The sequence below is a fragment of the Vollenhovia emeryi genome, unplaced genomic scaffold (genome assembly GCF_000949405.1).
Source record: "Vollenhovia emeryi isolate VEMERY1.0 unplaced genomic scaffold, V.emery_V1.0 DF939122.1, whole genome shotgun sequence".
NCBI lineage: Eukaryota > Metazoa > Arthropoda > Insecta > Hymenoptera > Formicidae > Vollenhovia > Vollenhovia emeryi.
This window is the reverse complement of record NW_011967244.1, coordinates 2,389,849-2,410,029: the sequence shown is the minus strand read 5'-3', so window position 1 is coordinate 2,410,029 and position 20,181 is coordinate 2,389,849. Positions and strand designations below refer to the sequence as shown.

At 41.1% G+C, this 20,181-nt stretch overlaps 1 protein-coding gene across 1 annotated transcript in view; it reads right to left on the bottom strand.

Annotated features, from left to right (window-relative positions):
- Positions 1–11,503: 11,503 nt before the first annotated feature.
- The window catches only part of LOC105569950 (tyrosine-protein kinase Drl), a 74,847-nt gene continuing 66,169 nt past the window's right edge, over positions 11,504–20,181 (bottom strand). Inside the window, exons 6-9 of the mRNA XM_012026825.1 lie at positions 14,703–14,859; positions 13,760–14,027; positions 13,155–13,341; positions 11,504–12,770 (exon numbers count right to left, since the gene is read on the bottom strand). Of these exons, the coding sequence (XP_011882215.1) occupies positions 12,522–12,770; positions 13,155–13,341; positions 13,760–14,027; positions 14,703–14,859 (861 nt within the window). The 3' untranslated portion in view covers positions 11,504–12,521. The remainder of the gene's footprint in view (positions 12,771–13,154; positions 13,342–13,759; positions 14,028–14,702; positions 14,860–20,181) is intronic.

The following is a 20,181-nucleotide window of genomic DNA, read 5'->3' as shown; positions in this document are numbered from 1 at the left end:
GTGTGTGTGTGTGTGTTCTGGGTCTGTATGTGTGTGTGTCTGTGTCTGTTACTGTGTGTCTGTGTCTCTGTGTGCGCGCTTGTGTGTGTGTGTGTGTGTGTATGAATTCTGTAACTAAATGAAAGCGTAATATAATAGTTTGGAATTGAAATATATTAGACAAGAAAATGTAATGCAAAGTACCTCCTACTTACTCACAAGTAACAAACAGCAATAAGAGAAATAATAAGTATTACGATTACATGTGTGAGCAAATTTGCCTCATTCTATTTTTATCTGTCTGTCAAATTGAACATGGCTGTCCTTCTTTCTCTTTCCCTCCATTCCTCTCTCTCTCTCTCTCTCTCTCTCTCTCTCTAATTTAGCGATCATATTGCGAATACTGAGTCAGAAATATCAAGATGTTTCGAGGTTATCTGGATTGAGTCAAGAAAATTGACTGTGCGATCACTGTTGAGAAAACTCATTGGGCTTTCTACGATATGCGATTTACGTTTACATCGCGCGACGTGGAACAAAGATTAAGACAAATAATTTATTAATATTGTCGTAACACACTGCTATGTATACAAACTGCCATGTATACGCATTTTCTATACAACGGTATTATATAACATTATGTCAACATTATTGCTTGTCTGAGGAAAAGAGATAGACAATCCCTATGATATACAATCAATGAAATATAAAAACATATAATATATATAGTACGATAATTTCCCTTAGAGCCTCAAAGAATAACGTTAATTCCATTACATATGCATTTACTTTTATAATAATCAATTTTTACGCGAGACACACCTAAATTTATACAATTGACAGCAATGTTAACGTTTTATTATTGAGACAATTGGTAATACCTAGGAGATTCCGAGTAAAAAATTGTTAGGGCTAATTCAGGCAGTTGAAGGCCTAGATAAGGATGATAACAGGATTTCTTAAAAAGGGATACTCTACTATGTCGCGTCGGAGCCTTATTAAATATTGTTAAGGATGTCCTAGTTTCACGAATTCCCTCATAATAAGGTTTGATAAACGTTAGCCTGAATAGTGCTAGTTCCACTCGCTACCTCGACGTGGCGACCGTGCGTTAAGCTTTCTCGCAAGTAAAAATCATCCCGCATTAGTATAAAAGGCGAGTCAATTATGATGGCATATACTGGCAGCGAGTTGTTTGGATCATGGATAAATTCAAAAACCTGAATATACCGAGGGGGAAACCGCTGAGGGCATTGTGGTGTTACAGATTTGCGGCATTATTAGGCATTTTTGGGGCATTAGTTTGGGCATTGGGCCTTGCTGGTGCATTATAAAGATAAAATAAGATAAACTACGATAAAACAAGATGAATAAGACAAAATAAGATAAATAAGAATAAGATAATAAGATAAAGTAATGCCCACCGGGCATTAGTGGGCATTGGCGTACAAGATTTTGGTCAGCGGTTTCTCCTTTCTTTATAAGGGCCCAATAATTTCTTTACAAGGCTCTTATAAACTATTTGTTACAAACTTTTCAGGGAAATTTGATCAGGACCTTTTCACAGCCTTATTAATGTTTCACCCGGGATACTTGTAATATTTGCGGCTGTCGTCCTCTCCACTTTTATGGAGCTGACTCGCGTTCGCGCTGCTTTCAGTCGCGGCTGCGAAAAACTTTGAGGACAAAGTGTCTTCCGACGGTAGTTATGTAAGACCGATGCAGATCCTCGTTGCGAGAGCGCGTCTGGTACTATATTAAACGGCGAGACGCGAAAGGCGGTTGTGTGCCCACGGAGGCACACGAGTCGGCGTGGTGCACGCGTGTTACAATGTAAAAGCCTGCGAACGGTGAAAGTGAGCAGTGCTTTCCCCCGCAAGACGGCTCACGTCTCTCCGATGGTCTCCTTTAAACGCATGCATTACGTCGTTATGTCATAACCGACGCGCACAAGCGCGCGAAGGTGCGCACACGTGTGCACCACGCGCGCGAGCGTGTTTCACTTCGTGTACCTTTTGGAAGCGTGCAAGGGGTTCGGTAATGCTTCCCGAGCGTCGCGCGCGAATGCGCAAATGTCCGATAAGCGATGAACCAACGTTGATCCTTGATGGAATTTTCTATTTTCTATTTATATTACTTTTGAATATTGATAGAGAGACGCACGTATTCCTTATCAGTTATGATTCTAGTCAGCATGATTTTTGCTGGCGTTCGTTTTCCGCTATAATTTCGCTGTCATGTCGTCAACGATCACGTTTGTCATATGCGCACCAACTTGTTTAAAGACACGTAGCCTCCTTTGATAATAATAAATCGCTGCTTGTGCATCGCATGGAGATATTTCGTAATATTTTTACTTTTTTTTTCTTAGTTTTGTGATACGCTTTCATGCGCGTCTTTCCCTCTGATGTCAATAAGACGTTATGTCGGAGGAGGAAGAGGTATAGATGGCGGAGGGTTTCGCAAACCCTTCCACGGCGACGTCGACTATCGTAATGGACGATTTGTTAAACAGTTCCCAGTCTTAGAAAGCAAACCAGTCAGGGACTTTTTTTGTCTGCCATTGTGAGTCGCAGGCGATTATAATCATTGGGCTGAGCATCCTCCATGAAAAGCCGACGTGACCGCCGAAAATAAAATTTCGCAAGCGCGTTTCTCTAAAGTCTAACAAAACTTTCGGTCTTTTACGTAAGAGGATTTGCCAATATGATTCAACGCTGATAAGAAAATGGCCCGAAAAGCCTGCTTATGCAAAGGCATACTAACTGACCGATTTAAATACGTTTAAATTTTTTTATCGCGTGCCGCAAAGAAGGACGTATAGACAATTGTCGAATTGCCTATAAATGTGTGATCAGTGATTTAAATACATTAAAATTTTTTTATCGCGTGTCGCAAAGAAGGACGTATAGACAAGTGTCGAATTTGCCTATAAATGTGTGATAAGTGATTAATACACTAAAAATAGACTTACATAGAATTCATTGAGGAATAATTTTCGTTTTTAATATACAAAAGCGCACTAATTACCGTTTCTTTTTCATTTCGAAACGTGAAGAAAACGTGAAAAACGTGGGATTCATCTTACACAAATTTAATTTGAAAATTGAATGTGTTAACGCAGATCTATCTCGAGTGAAAACGTCATTTTCGATGCAACCTTTCGTGAGTTCTATCACGACGATTTGACTTTTGGAAAGTGCGTACTTCGCTGATAAATTGATTCTTCGATCTCACGGTGACAGCAGTAAACTAGTAAATTTTTACCGCCTGCTCTCGGTGCAATCGCGCGCGGATGATAGAGCCACATGTTTTCATCACGCGGTTTCACGTGTATTTTTGCCCCATGGCGGCGACACGCTGCTATTGCTCGGAGCCTGAATATTAGGCAATCTAACGCGTCCAAGGCTAGCTAAGCCTTGAGCCGCCTTTCCAAGTGTTTCACTAACCCAGCCGTTCGCTCGATCGCGACTACTGTCCCAGGTCTCCTTACGATTAGCTCCTCAACCTGTTCCAAATCTTTGTCAAAGATCACATAAGGACAACGCGTTATCCGTTACATTATGTAGGCACTAAGAGTAGTTTTATTGGAAACGGTGCAACAGTATGTAATGGTATAATGTTGCACTATTCTCGATAAAACTACACCTAGTTTTCTTTTTATCGAAAGCTTCTAACTGATGGTTTCTTAGACAGACCGTACAGTTTCGTATTCTCACTTTATTAACCGAGAGAGCGAGAGAGAAAGAAAAGGTACACAAATATATTTCTGATTTAGTTAGTTCCTTCTATCAACATTTTATATAATTTTGTAATGTAATTTTTTACGTAACTTCTCCGGTTTGAAAGAGTGCTTTATAAAATTTTAATCTCTACGATAGATCAAGCGACAGAGCACCGAGCTAGTCTTATGCCATACACGTACTCTCGCAATTCATTGATTTCGATTTTATCTTCAATGGCACCGATGCCGTATCGATACCGATAAACCGTGTACGCGTCTTTGGCCTGTTTGTTCGGATCGGTTTGGATCACCAGCTCGCCGCCAGGGAACCAGTTTTTCCGACTCGGATGAAAGACTGGTTGGATCGCACAACAGTTTATGTAGCTGTCGAGGCCCGATTGTTTTACCCGGTTTAACTGGAAAGCACGATAATTGCTATTTAAGATGAAGACCATCGGAATAAAAAGTTGCATCACCGCGCCGAGTCGCGATCGACACGTTATCCATGAAGCGAGTCCAACGCCGCTAAACGCGCGATATTTTATAATAAAAGCAATCACAATTTTTCGCGTACCTTTGCGGCATCAAGCCAACATATGACATAAACGGTATATAATATACAGTAGAGTGTATAATGGTGCACACAAATTAGTACATAATCCAATAGAAAATTGATAAAACTTCTATTTCGACTTAAAAATCCCATAAAATAATTTTAACCAAGCGTAGCACATTTTCTAAAATTGCATAATATAACAGCTATCTTGTATTAAATTAAGAAAAGAAAAATCTAATTAAGTATCCTCGTCGCTTTCCAATACTTAAATGAGATAACATTTTCAGGGACACCAAGATATCTCAATTTACTTTTAGATCCTCTTTAGATATTCTAGGGATTTTCAGAAATGCAGAAATAATTGTCCTCAAACTGCGTTATTTTTACCATTAATATGAGAAAGCTAGAATCTTCTAAAACCTGGCCTGTCATCAGACTTTAGCACTTGCTTCTTGAACCGCTTAATATTCACCGAAGTCGTAATGTCACACGACGATCGATTTCTATTTGCGGGATACAAAAGACCGGCTGTGTGAAAACGTTTCCTCTGTTACGACAAAATAATGTAATTAGCTTCTTGTCCGACTACTATCTTTCTGTCCCCACCAAGCGTTTAACGTTTGTTTCCTACCAACCGGACGCGAGGACGAGTGTCCCGTGCTCGAATTATGTAACGCTACACTTTCGTCGGCGCCTCTTATGTCAGTGCGACCGTGCGGCTGCCGGCGCGTTGACGAAGCGTCAGTGATTCTCTTCTTTTCGTTCATGAAATTAATTTTTCACAACGACTACGCGATATAGCGTTTGTTCGAGAGATTATAAAACCATGGCATTATTCACATTGATGAGAATACTGTCATAACGCGCGCAATGCCTAACGTAATCCTGCAATTTCTGCGCACCTATCAATGTGCATTAAAGATCGATTTGTATATGTAATCCCGTCGTGTAACGCGATAACTCTCCAGCAAGTATCATACGCCTGTCTTCTTTATGCAGAGAAAGTTAATTTAAGATTAGGAAAAAAAATAAGTTAGCAAGTTTATAATCCTGGAATTAATATAATTGCTCGCGTTAAGAATCTTATTACGTCAACATTTTAAAACTAACACGTAACCAATACAATTTATAGACAATTCAATAAAAAAGAATTTAATATAACACTCCTCTCTTGTTACTTCCTAGTTATAGATCCATTTATTATTTTAATTCGGGGCAGAAATACGATTAAAACGTGTATTTTTGACGCGCTGGGGACTAATGAGTCGTGCAAGGGTATTACGCGCCGTCACCTGCTAATATTACGACATTAAAGCTAATATCTATTGTCAATATTTATTAAGTCAAAGAGAAAGTTTTGTGATATCGTAATGCCACCACTGATCCATGGTGGCGTAATGAGAGTGGGGACGTCACTCGGCCTTTCACCCTGCCGAATATTCCCAAAGCCGGACGTAATGCCTCTTAAAAATCACACCCAGATTTGCGTCGTTAATGTTATACAATAACATTTGCAAATTATATTTGTACATTGTCCCCGCGTTCTTTCTTACAATTGTAGTAAACGGCATTGTTAAAATTAAAACCGGCAGTTCTGACCCTCTCTGAATCGTAATTAAACTTAAACCAAACTACCTTCTGTTCAACACTAGAAAGTATCGACGATTGATACATACTTGTATTAATAGTATAGATAAAATAATAGAAATGCTTTCCATCTCTTTTTGCAAAGATATATAAATTGATTAATTTGATCACTCACATACTGCAACAAGAGTCAAAGTCAAATTTTGGAAAAAGATGCACTGTTATAAATTTTATAAAAAATTACGTACCAGTTACTTTGGCTACTTTGGTGCACTGTAAAAAACTCACATGTAAAGTTACAATTGTTATGTTGGGACCATCTGTTCAAGGTGTATATTTGTATGTAGTTTAATTGTCAATTCTAAAAGATGAAATCATCACCTTTTTACGGCCGGCAGGCATTTATTTAAAAAAACAAGGCTGCAGGTGGAAGGCTAAGGTTGAAATTCTGTCTGGTACTATCGTTTGTGATATTCCACGACGTTAGATTTAGCACGATAAAGATGATTACTGTCCGCACGCGCGCGTTGGACGATAATAATTATTACTATTTATCATCGCGCTATCGTCACTTTAGCATGCGACAAGAATTGCCGGTTGTCAAACATATCGATCGTGTTTAAGCAGTGTTACATTTGAGATACCGTGACGTTGTATGCGCGATCAAACGAGAAACGGGCGTCTGTTTTGACAGAGAGAAAGCACGGTGTACTTAATATACCCGCCATGTGTGGAACTCCCACTCGAAAATTGCGCAACCGAGGAGGCCCTTCAGACGTTTGCTCGCGATAGATAATGCAACGAGAATACTGAACAAACCGACGTGATGACCCAGAAATCCCAGAAATAAACGCTGGCATACTCCTACGTGGCTGGAAATAATGGTATAAATCTTTTACGGGCCCGCGTCGAATCCGCTATTTTATTTGTCCGAACTGTCCGTATATTGCATATTTGAAAAAAAAGAGAAAGGAATATGTTAACATTTAAGAAATATAAATACACGCGACGCACGCAGGCATTCGACATTTGCTCAGACTTCATCTACTTCTTTCTTTTTCCCGCCTGCAAAAACAGAATGACCAAAAGTCATTCTGTCACGATTATAACAGTGCAAAGTAAGAGAGACAAGTTCCTCGAAAACAAACGTATTTCTCTCGGTAAAAGTGTGGGAGAGTCGGGCCCGGTTTTTCATTTTATAAATTTTACATGATAAATTTGTGATTTAGTCGCTAAGATAACGATCCTAATTGAAAAGATCGTATCACTTTCTACCGAATTTTCGAGAGAAACGAGGAAACTTGCAAAGAAATTATCAACGTTTTGGCGGAATAGCACGTATGCGGATACCAGTTTGTCGTGCGAGAGCCCACGCGGATCGAAATCCCGCGATCCGTGAGCCGTGGCATAACGTCGCACCGCGGGCTTTACGCTTCGTAACAATGCCCTGACTTTCTCCGTCACTTTCATTTTCGTTGGTCGGCTGGTCGACTCTCCCGTTTCTCTCTCGCTTGGATTAAGAAATAGTGCGTGCCCCTCCGCCGTGCCCCGAGTGTGCCCCCGTGCCGCGTTCACCGGACCCTCGATCCGCCTGCGGTCGCGATTTTAGAAAGGGTTTCCTACCTCTCTCACCTCTCTCGCTGCCTCCGTTCCGTATTGGTACCTTCGCGTTATGTGGTACCACGCGAAACGCGAGGCATGCTCGACGCGCCCTTTCCTTATTTCGCGCCTTTCTTTTTCTTTACATTAGACAGCAATCTAATAGTTGCACCTCGGCATATATTCAGCACTATTAGTTTTGTTAGCAAATGTATTAACAAATCATTATAAAACGGGAATTAAAATGAATTGTTAAAAACGAAAACTTTTTACATCAGTCCCAGATCTTAATACCCTCGATAAGCTTTTTCCCGTTATTTCTTAAATCGTTTTAAGAATAACAAGCTATTTGTATATTATAAAGAAGGAACTATTTTCTTATACTGATCGTATTGTTAGCTAAATTATATGTATATATAATTCTTTTGATTATAATTAGGAAGTTTGTATAATTAAATAATTAATATAATTAAATAAATTATGACATAAAGTGTGATTTATAATGTTATTTTTCCCCATCCTACTTAATTCTTTCAGAAAGTGTCGTCAAACTAAAAAACGAAGAGGGAAAACATGGGACATCGTAAAGGGCCAGTATTTTTTTTTTAACACGTATATTTCACTTTCCGTTGAAAAATAATGCCGTAAATCGTCGTAGGAAATAATAGAATCTGCACAAATCAACTCTTTCTTTCTCTCTCACTCTCTCACTCTCTCGCTCTCTCTCTTTCTCTTTCACTCTTCCTGTCTTTCTACCTTTCTCTCTTTCATTTCCTCTCTTTCACGCGCGGCGCACCGCTGTTATTCGCTACAAATATTTACAATGACTGGAACTGTCGTCCGAAGAGGGGTTTTTATTCCTGAAGGCGAGGGAATGATATCGAAGTGGAAATGACCGGGATTCCCAGCGCCACCGGATTTTCTTTCTCAACAGGGGAGGAAGAGTTGATTATAGGAAAAGAGAATATATGTATACGTACGTATGTTCGCGCGGAAACGAGCAGCGATTCCATTATACAGCGATAGCGAAAAAGTGTGCAGTTACAGCCTACCCTGTTCCTCCATTCAAAGACATTCACGAATACATCATAGAATCCGACGATTTCTTTAAACGCGCGACTTTAGAGCGTCGCGATAAATAGTAGCGAGCGATAGTTATTAAATAGCAATATCAATAATTAGTAGATGCACCTGACAGCGGTACGAGATCAATCGTGAGTCGAGCTCTCATAACGTTCGCGCGATAATTCGACAGAGCAGATTAGGGGAAGAGGCAGGAAACGATGAGTGAAAGGACGAGTGCGATAAAGTTTCTGGTCGTGGTCAGGAACATGCGACATTTATACATCGAGTACATTTAAAAGTATTTTATGTATGCCTCGCGCCGCAAATGTATAATATAATCCTCGCTTGTTCGATTTGCACCTGTTACTCGCCCAAAATCGAATCCAGACCAAGGAAACGAATGCGAACGAACACGAATGAACAATTTGCCTTAATGAATGCGAATGAAACGTCTGCAGATTTAGAAAGATATTCCTGAACCGTCACATTTTCCCTCAACAAATAATTTCACGGAGAAAGTTAAATATTTTTGCTTCCACTTTTAACGCATGTTTGGGAATTTTATTATAACATAAAAGAGTACTGTCAAGTACCTGTTATCTTTCCTTTTAATGGAACTATAAATTCCAAACATGTAAACAGGTAAACCCTCAGACACGGTCAGTTTCGAGATTTGTTTACGAAAAATTCAGAATTTAGTGGTGAAAATATTAAATATTACTCTCTAAAAGTCAATCAGTGTATTATCACTGAAAACAGTGAATAGTCACTGATTTGCAGTTAAAAGTATACCACTAAAAGTCGCAGTGGTATACTCACAACTGTGCATCACTGACTGTTCACTGTTTTCAGTGATAATCCACTGATTGACTCTTAGAGAGTAAAAAGAAATGAATATTTAACGTTCGATGTTAATCGACATTCTTTGATCTTGCCATAAAAGGATCTGCCATTAAAAGGAAAGGCGGTGAATCTAGGATATCCTGTTATACACGCCGCAATGTGACTCTCCTGTACAGTTTAATTTTATCCTGTGAGATCAGTATTGCATGTTTAATACATCGATAAACGTGTTTTCTAGTCCCTCGTCTCGTTCGTACGCCTTACCAGCTTTAGCTATTACTTGCGCAATTGCGCTTGCAACAGAAAAGATATGGAATAAGCGCAATTGAACTAATGCGATGTAATGCGCTTTGGTATGTCAACGTTATGTACTCGTATAATGTGTAATATAATGTTTTAATGAACGCAGCAACGATATAACAGAAGGTCTACTTCGCGAAGTACAGCTTTACCAGTATCTAGATACACCGCAGTACTTAATAAAATAAAATCAAATAATTTATATATATGCATATATACCCTAATTGTTTTTTCTAACGTTAAAGTAAATGTTAATTATATCTTTTAACCGACAGAAGCAGTCAGCCAGCAGGTTCTAACTCCATTTCCCTCGGTAATGTCTTTCTACGATGGAAATGTCACGGCGAAACCTTTCACCGTGTTCGTCGCTGACATCTGTGGTAATTTTATTTACAATAAACAATAAAATAGCAGAGTGCAAAAATTCAAATGGCAGGGAAATGTTAAATATCGATTTAACATCAATGAATATTTCTCGATCGATTGAAGAGACGTGGGTTCCATTTAGCAATACGATTTAAAATATAAACTATAGATATATACAATATATATTTTTTACTGAATACCGAACAAAATGTACAAGTAATGTCACCTGCTAAATACAATATCTAGCTTTAATCAATATTCATTGTATACAAAATTTTCTTATCAGCATTCGCAATGTTAGCTATAAACAAATGTCAATAACAACAGTTTAAAAGAATATTCTGGAACCATCGCATCTTCCTTCGACGAATAATCCGATCATTAAGCACTCTTACTTCGAACATTATTGTTCGGTTATTTAACACTCTTAGCACTCTGTCAACACAAGAGATCACTACGAGTCGACGGTGCAATCGAAAGGATCGAGCGCCGAGGTAGGAATCGAGATAATTTTGTGCGCGGGACCATTTTCCTCGAGACCTGACATTAAGATCTAGCATCGATTTTGCAAGATTCTTGTGGGCGCGAGCCACGGGAATTCGAAATGGCTTTTCGCAGTGTAGCTAATAGGTACCTAACTACAAAGTACGTATAGTTCGACCGCCCATTTACGGAACAGCGTGTGTTCGCCGAATATCGGATACAACAATAGGATTCCTAAGTGTTCGGAGCTTTGCTCTTGCACTCTCCATCGTTCCGGCCACGATTATTCGTGGTTACGCAATCGCGATTGTTAATGAATAATGATCGAACGGCTCGATCGGGTCGTATGCACGCGTGAGCCTTTCTTGCGCGGTTTAAGTGACGTAGGGACAATTTCGTAGCGGAAAACTTGCGCAGTTTGACAGAAAAACGTGCCGGTCCGACAGCGGCGCAAAGCGGAATGAATGAAACCAACTCTGACCTAATTAATCGATCTTGCACGTTTATAGCCGTCTTATGTAACGAATGCGCGTATATGTGCGTGTATATCAACTCGTTACATAATTTATTAGTATATTAATATTGTCATACTCTCAGGAATATAATCAAATTATCCCGTTGTTAGAGGATATTCAAATTTCCCACGTATAATTTCGACCTGTTCGACCTGTGCACTTAATAAAATTTTAATACCAATTACGATTCTCCCGCAGAGCGATTGTTCAAAAGATTTATCCATCTTTTTGTTTTACTCTCGTTCCTTTATGTCTCCCATTAATGTGAATAAAAAAGTGTATACTCTTGCAGAGCGCATTCCTAATAATGATTTTATAAATTTTGTTCGTTTCGACTGCTAGTTTTCTTCATCTCATTCTCAGGTTTCTCGCGAAATGCTGAAGAAGCTAAGAGGCTTCCTCATTGAACTAAATACGTACCTTTTGCTTGCCACTTATTAATTAAATTAAGTAATTCAAAATTTAAGACGGCGATCTGTTTACAGACGCTAATTAATGCGGATGGGAGGAGCGGCACTTCCATTCATTCGCCTGAATCCCGAGTTACAACGGCGTCGAGAAGATAAAGAGTAGCCAGGCCGCAGGCGCACTTTACTCCAGACTGTAAGGCTGGCGCAAGCAAAAGCCGCATGCCAATTACAAGATCTTTGGAAGATACATTCTCAAATGAATTTAACCAAGTAAGATGAGATTTCCTTGCACAGAAGAATGTACACTAGGAACAATTTCCATTCTTGGCAAGTTGCCTTGTGAAATATCGCCAGTGGAGACTGGCTGCGTGTTTGCGAGTTTATATTATAGTAATTTTTTAATTTGTATAATAAATGTTAATTCGATTGTACAAATCTTACTTAAGTAAAAAACACCTAGACGGCTTTATTGTGCATTTAATTTCTGTAATTTCTTCATTATTTCATTATGAAATGGCAGTTTGTAAAATCTGCCTTGTCCACCCAAGAACTTAAAAAAAAAGATTTGTTTCCGCATATTGTAATATCGAAGATAAGGCTCTCTCGCGCGATATTAACCGGATTTTTGCATGGATCGCTCAAATGCGAACGATTGCAATTCATGTATATATGTTTTAACTACTATGGACGGATGTGTCCGTGTCGATTTAGCCTTTCTCGCGACTTCTTTCGCCAATATCCTACTTTGATTCATGTAATCAACTTGAAATAAATATAATTATTAGTATGTATCATAGATGCAACGGATGAACCTACCTATCAATAAGGGCAGTGTATTTCAAATGGGCAGCGACGTTCAATTCCATGCGACTTTGATTCTATTCTTCCTCCAAACTTTCAATTTGATTACCAACTTAGTGGACGTACTTTCGGCGTTTCGGGCAGCCTTCATTATCCAATCGTTCGCAATTTACGATACGATTCTAAACGAATTTAATCAGCTGTGCAATCGATAAAACTGAGTGGATGACGGTGCGCTGTCGGTTCTTCGAACGATGCCAGATCGGATTGCGGTCGACTTGCGGACAGACGATTTAAATGAAACCGCCCAGCGCGTCGTGGAAATCTTGCAAATAGGCGAGCAGCTGCGGCATGGTTGGTCGATCCCTGGAGGGACTGAGCCAGCAGGCTTCCATACAGGCGAAGAGCTCATCAGGGCAAGGCCTCGGCTGAGCGAGCCGATATCCGTCTCTAAGACACGCCATCATCTCGAACGGGTCCACTTCTACGTACGGCTGTTGACCCAGTGTCGCCAGTTCCCATAGGAAAACTCCGAAGGACCACTTGAAAGCAAAGAAAATATTTTATTAGAAGATTATGTTTTCGCACAGAATAATCTGATATAATGCAATTACACGTAACCTTTCTTGCACTTTTTAGTTCGAATAAAAAGTTATCAATTTTGATTTTATACGCGTATTTTCTAGAATTGTACATTTTTATTTTAAAGCGTGAATTTATATAATGCGTACACAAAATTTTAATAAATATGTAAAATAATCTACAACTGTTTTTAAAAATATTTTATATTGTAAGGTCTCGTTATTTGCATTGGTATATACATATTGATCCATAGAGACGTGTTTACTATATTTATTTACAGTTGCCGAGATGCGAGAAAAGCAACACAGTTTTGAGTTATCTGCATATATAAATTGGGATCGTACCACGTCGGTCGCCGTGCTGTATTCGTTGCGCTGGAGGCTCTCTAGGGCCATCCAGCGTATGGGTCGGTTCTCGTTATCACCGAGACAATGATAGTCCTGTGGGAAGAGATCTCGAGCCAGGGCAGCGTCAGCCAGTCTCACGCGAAGGCTGCCCGGTTCGATTATGCAGTTTCTGGCAGCGATATCCCTAGAAATTTTCGATTTTAAGATGAAAATTATCGCTGATGTTTCGGCGATAGCCGCGATAGGCAAATCTCGTATGCCGCGAGGGACAATAACGCCATATTTAATGGTAAATCTAAGAGATCGCAATAATAAACTATTTTACTATATATTCAGTAAATTTAATCATATCTATGACTTAATGTGATCGTTAATTACGAGAAATAGTTTTATTCGCACAATGTGATAATTTTGTCTGAGAAATTAATTAACTAATTAGTCGTCGTCTTTATTTTTATTTTAAGTTCGAAAATTACTTCAACTTCTTACGATTGTACCAAAGAGGGGGGAAATGATAGCTTACGACGACACGAGACACAATTTATTCGTCACTGATTTTACGCTGTAATGGAGACGTGGATAATACTTGAGATCAACTTTACCTGTGCAGCAGACCTCGCCCGTGAAGAAACGCCCCAGCTCTAGCGACTTGGGCACCGACGTGCACCAAGTCTCTAGTCACCGGATGGTGATTTCCATCCGTAAGGTAGACCTTCAGGTTTAGCTCTCCGGGTGTACTTGTATAAGCCAATAAGGGGCACGAACTGTCCAGACAAGCGGCCGCCAAAGAGGCGATGTTTGTATGAACTAATCCAGCCAGTTGCGAGCCTTCCACCACCAACAGAGAGGCTTGGTAAGCGGATGCCACCTCTGAAACAAACAGTATCATCGAGTATAAGTGACAGCATAATTGGAGCAACTACACATTCGTCGGAATTGAACATTTGTTTCGTTGGAAAATTATTTTTAGCGACAATGTGTCCGATAATTCAAATAAATAAAATAATCGGAATCCAAACTTGTAATTAAAAAATTACCATCTTGTTTAAATAAATGATTGCAATCATCGTTTCAAGAAAGTACACTTATCTCTTTTGTTTCGTCAAATTGTGTATGTATTAAAATGAGAATTATTTTATAAATTATTTCAACAATAAAATAAGGTTATACAAGCTGACTTGTAATTATTTAAATAACTTTATATTTAAGTATTAAACATTGCTTTATCCAATATGGGAATCACGAGTAACCGATAGTGGATACAATAACTTTCTATTTTATCTTAAACAGATATTCTCGTTGATCCATCGATCGTTTAAATCATAGATCTTTCCGACAGAGACGCGAAAGCTAAGAGATAGCCACAGTTTTTCATAAATTTAATTTAATATATTAAACTATTACGTTAAATTACTTTCATCAAATTAAGAATTTCAACTCTCGAGACTACAATATTTATAAGAAGAATCGATAATCGAAGAACTTGCCACGTTGCACATGATTGTGCAACAGCGATATCAAATCCTTTTTAAAATGAAGCCTCACCTGTGACTGTCTTTATGATGACTTCCTGCTCTCGTCCGGCTAACTCTAAGGTTCCTTTGAACACGCGACCGAAAGTCCCCTCCTGCACGAGAGTACGGCAGTACAGCGCTGATCTCGATACTGCGAGTGCTCTGGCCTTCTCACACGGGTCGGTCGACTAAACATCGATAATATGTAAAGAAACGTCGTTAAATTCGACAAAAGTAAAAAGTCTGTTAAAGAGGATATTACAAACGTATGCAGAAGTATCGTAAATTTACTGACTGCTGAATACAAAGGTTAAAGTTACAGCAATAATCTCGATACGAGGAGGATACAGTTTCTCTCTCCAGGACAATATTGCAAAAGACAAAGAGTGGAAAATGCTTTCGATGCGAAATGATTAAACTATGCGATTATTTATATGTTGGCAGTTAACAACTCGGGGCCCGCGCTGTCGTTTAAAATCCCGATCGCGCACGGGCGCGCGCCTGCATAATTCATAACTTCCGAAAAAAAAAGACCTCATCAGGTGCGGATTCATTAAAAAGGCATTTGTCGTGTGTAAGGTGACGCCGACGAGACCTCGCGCGGGTCCTCCGGGGACGCGCAGGGAAGAATTCTCCCCCCGGGGGTCGTTATGCCATCGCCGCGCGGCCCTCTTTGTTCGCCAGGCGGATTTTCATGGGAGCCGACGTAAAACGCGAGAAAGCTACGCGTCGCGCGCACGGGAGGGGCGACTATTCATTAATTTCAATTTTCCGGAGTTTTGCCTTCGGCCCCCGCCCATTCCATTTGGACCTACGCACACGCGCGCGCGCGCGCGCGCGCCCACGCATAGATGGAAACGAGCGGCGCGTGGAGGGACAGGATGGAGACACGGCGGGGAAAAAAAAAGAGAAAAGGAGACGCGACGGGAAACCAGTTCGAAACACGTCGATGCGACCGTGCCGCGAAATTACCGGGCGATATATTGGATTCGAGAAAGGGGTGCGCGACGGCGGCGGCGGGCAGTTTGGATGGACGGTAACGCCGTTCCGGGGTTGGTTCCGGGGGGGAGTTGGTCCGCAGTGGTCTCGGAAATTATTTACGAAATTCCCGGATAGCGCGGGATGCCCGGTGAAAATGCAAACACCGCGGCTAATTCCGCGGCTTATCGGGGTCTGTGATTATTGCAGAGACGAATTGTGTCGGCGCGTCTGGCGAACGTTGTTTTCGCGCGGACAACGGGCGAGCCCGAACGCGGACGAAATCGCGATTCGTCGATCTCGCTTTTCCCCGCGGTTATATTTTCCTCCTTTTTCCCCCGCGGCCCGCGTATATGCGCTCGCGTGTGCTTTTTTTTCGTTTCCCGATGAAAATGTGATGAGCGAGGTGGAAATTGCCGGGCGGGGACCGCCCGACGCGCCGAAGGTGCGAATGGAATTCGCTGCATTGCGTAACGAAGCTATAAATATAAATTAGATTAGGATTAAGAGTTCAAGTTCTGTGTACTTTTTTTTCGCTCACGGTAATTCTCTAACGTGATTAATCCGAAACTCCAAGTAATTCCCGAGTCGAAATTTTGGTACTATTTTGACACTTGTAAGGATAATTTATACCTACTTAGCTGATCTATACACCTACATAGACCAGGAATAATCTACTTTGATGACATTATATTTTTGACTCCTCCTTTGAATCTTCAATTCTCAAGATATACTTTAGCTCCTACTTAAAAGGACCTACTTTAATGCGAAAAAGGCAAAAGTAGAAATTTCCGCCACTATCAGTTTTAAAGTAGGAGTAAATTTGGAACTTATGCAGTTCAACCTCTTTTTACTGTCTTGGGTCCTACTATATAATAGAATTAAAGGTTCAACATAGGGCCACAATTTCGACTCGAGATGTCTTTCAACAACGACAAAGGCTGGAATCCCGAGTCGAAATTTCGGTACTATTTTGACACTTTTAAGGATAATTTACACCTACCTACTTTAGCTGACCTACTATACACCTACATAGACCAGCAATAACCTACTTTGATGACATTATTTTTTTTTACTCCTCCCTTGAATTAAAAAAATTAATTTTAGCTCCTACTTAAAAGGACCTACTTTAATGCTAAATTGGCAAAAGTAGAAATTTCCGCCGCTATCAGTTTTAAAGTAGGAGTAAATTTTGTACTTGCAGTTCGACCTCTATTACTGTCTTGGGTTCTGCTATATAATAGAATTAAAGGTTCAACATAGGACTAAAATTTCGACTCGGGTTCCCGATTAAATATTGCGTCAAATGATTACGTGACCGCGTCGTATTGAGCAAAAAATTGATTATTAATTAATAGCGGCGGTTCCGCGAGATACGTCGCGTACGAAGCAAGTAAACCGATTAAGTTGTTAACAACTCGTGCTAGAGTTCCGGAGTGAAAAACACAAATCGTGACTTGTGCGGCTTGAATAATCGAATAATCGTTTGATGCGTGACTTATTTATCGATCGGCAGAAAAATAATAGAAGATACGTTTGGTCAGCTGACTATCCAAAATTTTTCATGTATCTAGTAATGAATATTACTCCGCTATTTACATTACGGAATCAGAATTGTAGTATCGAACGTGTAGCGCCACGGGCAGAGCGTTTTTAGCTCATCTAGCGCGGGAGCAGCAATTTGATTTATTTACTGAAAGGCTTTCGTCAAACATCACGTTCGTTCGTTCACTCATTCGTTCGTTCGTTCGTTGGTTGGTTCGTCCGTTCGACCCGCTGAAGGCGCTCTAAAAGCTTCGTTTTCAGACTACCACGCTCGACATGCCCAAAGCACTTTTAATTCGACCCCGCCGATTTAATAATACGGTTTTCCATCTCCCTCGATTAAAGCGGCGGCCCCGGCACGACGGAACAAAACTCCGCGGCCGTGAGAATTAATTAAATCGAAGAATCAGCTTTTACGTAACCCCGCGTAACTAATATAACACGCTTAACTAATATAACGATGCACGAAGTAATTGATAATCCAATCGCGCCGGCGCGACGCCTGCACACTTTTGTAATTCCGCCACTATCTTGAATAATTACACGTTTCTAATCCGCTGAAAATTATTACCGACGTGAGATACCGTGAGTCACCTCGGGCGGTTTACAAGATAAACTCCTGGACGCTGGTTCTTTTTTTCTCTAAAGTAAACTGCACTCAGCGCCAACTTAGCTGTTGGAGGCGTTAACGAGAAAAAGAGGATTTTAAGTATAAAACACTTTTAAAAATTAGGATGGAAAGTTATTCTTTTACGTATACCTCGCTTTGCGATATTTTCGATACATTCTAACTCGACAGTCGAGCAAAGTTTAAATTCCTTCGCGGAAAACTAATGCGCGAGGGCTGTCAACCTAACAAGAGTTTTTATAATTTACCACGTATACCTCAGGCAAATAACTGTTCGCTATCAAGCGAGTACAAAATGCGAGGATTAAATAGAACGTCGACAAACACGTGGTCAGTTATCTCGATCGCGATCGTCGCAACGGGGGTGTTCGCAATTTTGACAAGGGGAAGAAACCCTCGAGTATTGGTGTCCCCAGGCAGACCATGTGGAAAATGCCGGGTCGTCAGGCCATTCTGCCATCTCGCTACGCCCGACTCTCTCGCGCAGAAATCCACGGCGGCAGATCCGGGCGGAAAGAGGATGTGTGTTTGTCCTCACGCCGAAGATCGTTTCCTCCGATAGACAGCGTCAGGTAATGGCTTCCCCAGCAATGGGATCTCAAGCGTATCGTTTTACAGGGTGGGGTAAGACGCTGTCGCTGGTTTACGTCAGTCGGTCGGTTGGTCGGTCGGTCCGTGAGGCGCCTTGAGGGTGGCTGGCGAGGGTAAGGTTTTCACGAAGGTTCACGGCTACATCAATCGGTCGGTGTACGCGCGTACGTGCCCGATGTACATACGTGAGCGTGAACCGTAGGCGATACGCCGACTCCGAGGTCGCTTCTGTGTGCACGTTCACAGGGTCGGTTGCGTTCGAGACGGAGCGTCGCGTCGCGTCGCGTCGGAGGGTTCGGGCATATTCGCGCGTATACCCGGTAAATTGATCCAAGATCAAAGCCGAAACAATCACAGGACCCACTTCCAACCACTCCCTCTCGCCGTCTCTGTTCCTCTCTCGGTCTTTCCCTCGCTCTCTCTACCGTTTCCCTCTGCTGCCGAACCTCGCCCTCTCGCGTCCTCCTCCTTTCGGTGCGCGCCGCGTCTGAGGAGGGCGAGTGCCGGCATCAACGTCGGAGGCTGCTGTAACCCCCATGTGTGCGTCGCTGCGGGTGTGCATGTGTGTGCGCAACCCCTGCCTGCCGACGCATTCTCCTTTCCTCTGTCGCTCGCGCCCGACAAGGTGCAGGTGGTATCCAGGAACCGCGTTTCTTTTTCCCGGGAAATTAATGCAAAACGCTTGTTCTCCGACGAGAACAGCGCGACAACGCGATCTCATATTTATTCGACATTTTCGCGCGACCCACGCCCCGCTCTTTGACTGCCCACTTTGCAGGAAGATTCTCTTCGGAGGATGACGAGTAATAGCGGCGAGTAATAGCGCGTGCTTCAAAACGGTAGTTAAAACGAAGCGGCGGACCGTGACACGCGGCGATTGCGTGTGCAGCCGGTTATTGAAATCGACCTTTACCACTTGCGTTTGCCCGTAAATGCCGCTGTACATATAAATGCCGCGTTACCGCGCAAAGATTACATACGAATTGCTTTATCTCCCCATCGAAATAGTCCTATTATCAGCTATTTTTTCAACGAGACATTTATGTAACATTACTATTTTTCAACGTCAGTGCTTTCTTGACCATACCAAGCATTTTTAATAACACAGAAAATGTATTACGAGAAATATTACAATTATTAAGCTTCTAATATGCCACGGTGGCCTAGAGTGTAGGGAGGTCCAGGTTCAAACTCTGGCTGAGGTAATATTTTTCGCAATAAATTTTCGGTATTAAAAACGCATCGCCAGTCACGGTCGATTAGAAGCTTAATCAGTGTTAGTCATTTACTGGCGTCAAATAATTGTTGATGAAAAGTATTACCTCGGCCAGGGTTTGAGCCTGGACCCTCCCTACACTCTAGGCGGGCGTCTCACCAGTTCGACCGCCGAGGCATATGATAATATTTGTCGCAAAAACAGTATAAAGATGTAAATCAATTAGAAACGTAAAAGCCATTTAGGACCCGGCACAGGTGGAGGTAGCCAATCGAATTACTAAGTGAATTCACATACCGGCTTTTTCCACCCTGTCCTGCGCGCCGTTAAATACCGGACACATAACGCAGGTTTTACATTAGGTGGAATCATTTTCGTCAGTGAATTTACGTGTTATAAAATCGCTGAACAATTTGATAAATTATTTTAAATGCTACACTTAGCATTCATTGCAATAACTCCCCTCCCCGTACTGAATACAAAAATTCTTATTGCGAAAACTACACTGAAAAAAATTTCTGGTTGAATATGGACGAATCAGATAATTCCTTT